This window comes from Ziziphus jujuba, chromosome 4, assembly GCF_031755915.1.
Source record: "Ziziphus jujuba cultivar Dongzao chromosome 4, ASM3175591v1".
Taxonomy (NCBI): Eukaryota; Viridiplantae; Streptophyta; class Magnoliopsida; order Rosales; family Rhamnaceae; genus Ziziphus; species Ziziphus jujuba.
In genome coordinates, this window is record NC_083382.1 from 15,219,504 (window position 1) to 15,224,442 (window position 4,939).

Sequence of the window (4,939 nt, forward strand, 5' to 3'; positions counted from 1 at the left end):
TATAATATAATGAATATTTATTTCTTTTCAAATATATATATATATATATTATAATTTTTCTCTCATCAAAATACAACAAAAAAATTAAAAAAAATCCAAAATTGGTCTAGAGAGCACTTAATATATATATATATTTTTTAAACTCTCACCACATGTGGAGAGGCGTTTTCTGGATGAATTTTGAGTAGCTTTTCTCAGATGAAAGAAAAAGTATATTTGTATATTATTTATATTTTGTACAATATTCTTTTCAAAAACTTAATTCCCAACTAAATAATTTTGCAAATAGTGCAGTTCCTCATCAACTACACTACACATAAAACGGCTTTCAAACACACATACAATATATATATATATATAATAGATAAATTTGATTTAGACCATTTCAGTTGATTATAATTATATTTGTAATTTTTAATTATAAAAATTAATAGATAAATTTTAAATATGATTTTTCAAAACCATAAGTTGGATTGTAATTAAGGTAAGTTGAAAATATCTAAATGGAACATTATATATTTATATAATGTTATTAATTTTGTCTCTAAAAATTGTAAACAGGGTATTTTGTCCCGTGTCCAAGTGAGATAGACTTGAAGTTTATGTAACCGAGTGGGAAAATTGTCAGCTCAATTTCAGAGCAAAAATGGCTGCTGCTGCTTTGCTATCCTTCCACACTGTTTCTCCGTTTCCGCCGATCCTTTCCTCCCCAATAATTACCATAAAGCCACGAGCTGTCCTCAACGAAGCTCGCAAAATGCGAGTCCCATATGAGTTGAAGCAGGGACAGTCCCGTCTTTTCCACGAGCTCCCTTCTGGGCTGAACATGGAGGTAATTATGCAGAAAGGTGCTGCGGACGAGAGAAATAAGAGAAAAATTGAGAACCCACCTCTGATTTTTGTCCATGGAAGCTACCACGCTGCTTGGTGCTGGGCTGAGCATTGGATACCATTCTTTTCAGCTTCTGGGTACGATTGCTATGCCATTAGCTTGTTAGGCCAGGTGGGTTCTTGCTTTTCTCACTCTAAAATTGTTTCATTTTTAAATCTCAATTGGTTATAATAACTTGAAATTTCAGTAAGGGTAGTTGTTAAAGTTTGTCTTTCCTTCTATCTTTCTTGTTCTTTGATGCTTTAAATTGTTTCATGTGATGGTCAGAATGGTTTGATCAAATTCTGTATACTACGTAGTAAATTGTTTCTTATTCTCGCTTTTATCTTCTTCTTTAATTTTCGCTTGCATTAAATTCATAGTTGCCTCTACAATCATATAATGTGAAAATGGAGTGTCTTACTTCTGCTCAAATTTTGAATAAAACAAGGAGAAAGTTCAAATTAATAATTGAACTAATAATTATTGCTGGTCTCTTCTAACATTTGGGCTCATTGCAGAAACATTTTATATCTTCTGCTGTTCTGTCTTAAGGAGACATTAGTCGTATTAGAACAACAAGTTTCACAGTGTTTCTTATTGAACATTTCAAATATAATAACTATCACCACTATGTGTTGGTTGTGGCACCCAAATAACTCTGCTAATATGATTAGTAATCTGCATAACCATTTTTGGTATCTTCTATTGCTAAGAAACTATTTTTGGTACTTAGAACTCCTATCGTTCTGATCATCTGGATTTAGGAATGCTTAATTTTATAGTGGAAATGTAGATGGAATATATCTCCAAAAGTTGTATTTAGCTACTAATATCAAGATTGCTTTGTATCCAAGTTTGGCACTAATTTGGCATGCCTTTCAAATTTACTAGGGTGAAAGCGATGAACCTGCTGGTTCTGTTGCAGGAACACTCCAGGTATATCAGCACACCATCAGTAAAGGCTCCTAATTCAGTTTAATTGATAACAGCTTTAGCAAAACTATGTTCTGTACATGCGATAGTAAAGAATGCTCTTCCTAGTTCCGAATAACTCTGACTTCAGCTGTAGACACATGCAGGTGATGTTGCTGACTTTATTCGTAGAAAACTCATGTCACCACCAGTTTTGCTTGGACATTCATTTGGGGCTCTTATTATTCAGTACTATATTGCAAATATTAAGAATGACCAATTCTTAGGTAATCCTCTACTTCTTCTATTGGTGTATACTTAGTTCTTAGAAATGATGTAGAGACTTCAAGGTGTATGAGGTGTAACTCAAACCAATGTGTTATTGTGGTGCTAGATGCATGGTAAATCTAAATCCATCGTTGAGCATATGAAAATATTTTTGTTTAAAAGAAAGGCCAAAAATTGGAATTGATAGTCTTCAAAAAGAATGAATCTAAGAATGGTAATTCCTGTTTTAGATATTAATGTTGATTATTCTGTTCTCACATGCACTACGAAAACCAAACCTTTTAGTAAAAGTATAAAAGTTTATTTTATTGGAGATGCATACTCGTGATACAAGATATCAAGCATAAACATATTATTAGCCCCAACTCTAAGCTAGGTAATGCATAAACATGCACATTTCGTTAACATACTCTAGATTTCTTCTTAGATTTAAATGAGGATTTACTTATGTAGACTTTTTGTATTTGTTGATTGAGATTGATTCTAGATTTGGAAAATTTGTACCCAAAACTTGCTGGTGCTGTTCTTGTCTGCTCTGTTCCTCCTTCAGGTAATAGGTAACTTCCATTCCATCTCTGATTCAATGTTTATAATTATAATTTCTATTTTATATGGTTTTTTAACATTCCTCTTCACTTTCTCCAGTGGCTTAATTTGGCGCTATCTCTTTACAAAGCCCGTTGCTGCTTTTAAGGTATTTTCTTTCACTCTCTTAAGAGAAAAAACTCAGTGTACTCTTTCTTTGTGTACATTTCATATTCAATGATATAGATTTTTATGTCTTAATTATATTTCAAACATCATCCTTGGTCACTTTTTTGGACATATAACTACTCAACTGTTAAATAATTCTTTATGAGGAATCCTTCTCTTCATGGTCTAATTCTCAAACAGTTCAACCTAACTACTATCCCTCATGTTCTTTTGGATTCCTTTTCTGTCAATGTCTTTCAATTTTCTCATTTATATTTGAAGTATATATTCAGGTAACGCGTAGCTTAGCAGCAAAAGCTTTTCAAACTTCTCTTCCTCTCTGTAAAGAGACATTTTTCTCTGCAGCAATGGAGGATCATCTGGTTCTACGGTTAGTCAAAAAGCAACTCTGTTTTAGTCCATAAAAATTTTGTTAATAATGAGAACTGATATTGCATAATATGTCACAATATTCTGGTTCATACATACGTTTTGAAAATCATGAATTGCTATTAACTTATCAAAGCAGATGGTTAATTCGATATGGTGGATTGCTAAATCCATGATTAGTAGTTTCAGAAAGCTGTGTGTTGAGAAAACTGGAAAAGTGGCTCTTTACTGAAAATTGGAAGCATGACCTAGGATTTTTTAAATGTCTCAGTGTTGGAAATTGACCCTAAATTCAACACAGGAAATGTAAATTGCTGGCTCAATACTAAAATGGAGGATGGAGAAAACTGTATCTGGATTTCCCGCAAAAAATCATCTAAAAAGTCAAATTTGCAAATGCTGGGGAATAATGCTTAATGACATAGGCAGCATATATAAAATAGGTTCTCATGGTTTTGTGTTTCATAATACTTATGTTCTTGTTGGTTAAAGTGAAAATTATGTAATCAGAGTTAAAATAAAAGATATGTAATTTTTTGTTGTATACCAATATATAACATATGTTATTTTGTTTTCTTTCAGTTACCAGGAACTAATGAAAGAAAGTTCAAGAATGCCGTTATTTGATCTGAGGAAGCTGAATGCATCACTTCCAGTTCCTTCAGTTCCAAAATCTTCTATTGAACTTCTTGTACTGGGTGCAAACGATGATTTCATTGTGGTAAACTCTTTTTTGCATATATTACCATTATCATTTTTCCTTTACAGATAATGGCAGTCTACAAGTAGAAATACCACATGTTGTTTCTACCTTACTGCTCTTTTCTATTTCCTGCTTGTTACCATCACCCACCAATTTTTCATACCACAGTGTCCGATGTAAGATAATATAATTGAATGGCCCTTATTGATTAATTAATCATTTTCCATTTTCTTTTCTTGTTAGGATGGTGAAGGTCTGAAAGAAACAGGAACATTTTATGGCGTTTCACCCATTAGTGTTGAAGGGGTTGCCCATGACATGATGTTGGACTGTTCATGGGAGAAAGGTGCAAATGTTATTCTATCATGGCTAAGTGGTTTGAGCACTATAAGATAACAAAATTTTCATCTTAGCATGTCATTTTTCTCATTCCATGCAAAGTCTTGTCTTCTTCCAAAATAGGTCACATTCTGAAGGAAGGGAATAGATTCAAGTTTTCTACTAGAATTTGGATGACTTTAGTACCTAGACCATTATGAAATTATGTAGTTCAAGCGCATTCCTTGTATTTCCTTTTTACATGAAAATGTTGGCTCTTGAGTTGTATGATATGATGAACAAGATGAATATTTTGATCAATGAGAGGAACTTGTTTTTGTTTGTTTATTGAACTTGTTTTTGTTTGTTTTTGCTAATATATCAATTACTCTAAATACAAATCTTGGAATTATTTTAAATAGTTTTAAGTAACTTTTTAAACAATCTAATTAACAAAATCGTTACATTATAGTAAAAGAATTTAACCCCAAATGTAAAATTTATAACCATCTTTGAGGAAACAGTATTTATATTATCCTAATATTTTGAGTGAAAATATTAATCTCTTATGAAAATTGTAGAGAATTAAAACAATTGAGATAAAATCAACAAAGTCCAACCCAGGTTTTAAATATATGGGAACGGATAGAATTTCCATAATATCAATTGAAATTTTTAAAATTTTGTCAAAATTTCCATAGAAATTTTATCAAAATATACATATCAAATTCTTAACAATTTGGTTAAAACATCCATAATAT

The 4,939-nt window shown here is 31.7% G+C and overlaps 1 protein-coding gene across 2 annotated transcripts; it reads left to right on the top strand.

Moving 5' to 3' along the window:
* Nucleotides 1–546: 546 nt before the first annotated feature.
* Nucleotides 547–4,526, top strand: LOC107417246 (uncharacterized). 2 transcript variants are annotated; one of them, XM_048472819.2, is made up of 8 exons: nucleotides 547–1,003; nucleotides 1,766–1,829; nucleotides 1,954–2,073; nucleotides 2,562–2,631; nucleotides 2,720–2,768; nucleotides 3,061–3,158; nucleotides 3,740–3,878; nucleotides 4,104–4,526. In XM_048472819.2, exons 1-8 carry the CDS (start codon nucleotides 647–649, stop codon nucleotides 4,254–4,256), a joined length of 1,050 nt encoding a protein of 349 aa, XP_048328776.2. In that variant the 5' UTR covers nucleotides 547–646; the 3' UTR covers nucleotides 4,257–4,526. The 2 variants fall into 2 exon arrangements, with proteins under 2 accessions (XP_048328776.2, XP_015881335.3); XM_016025849.4 differs by having other exon boundaries at nucleotides 549–1,003; nucleotides 1,766–1,810; nucleotides 1,944–2,073.
* Nucleotides 4,527–4,939: the final 413 nt, after the last annotated feature.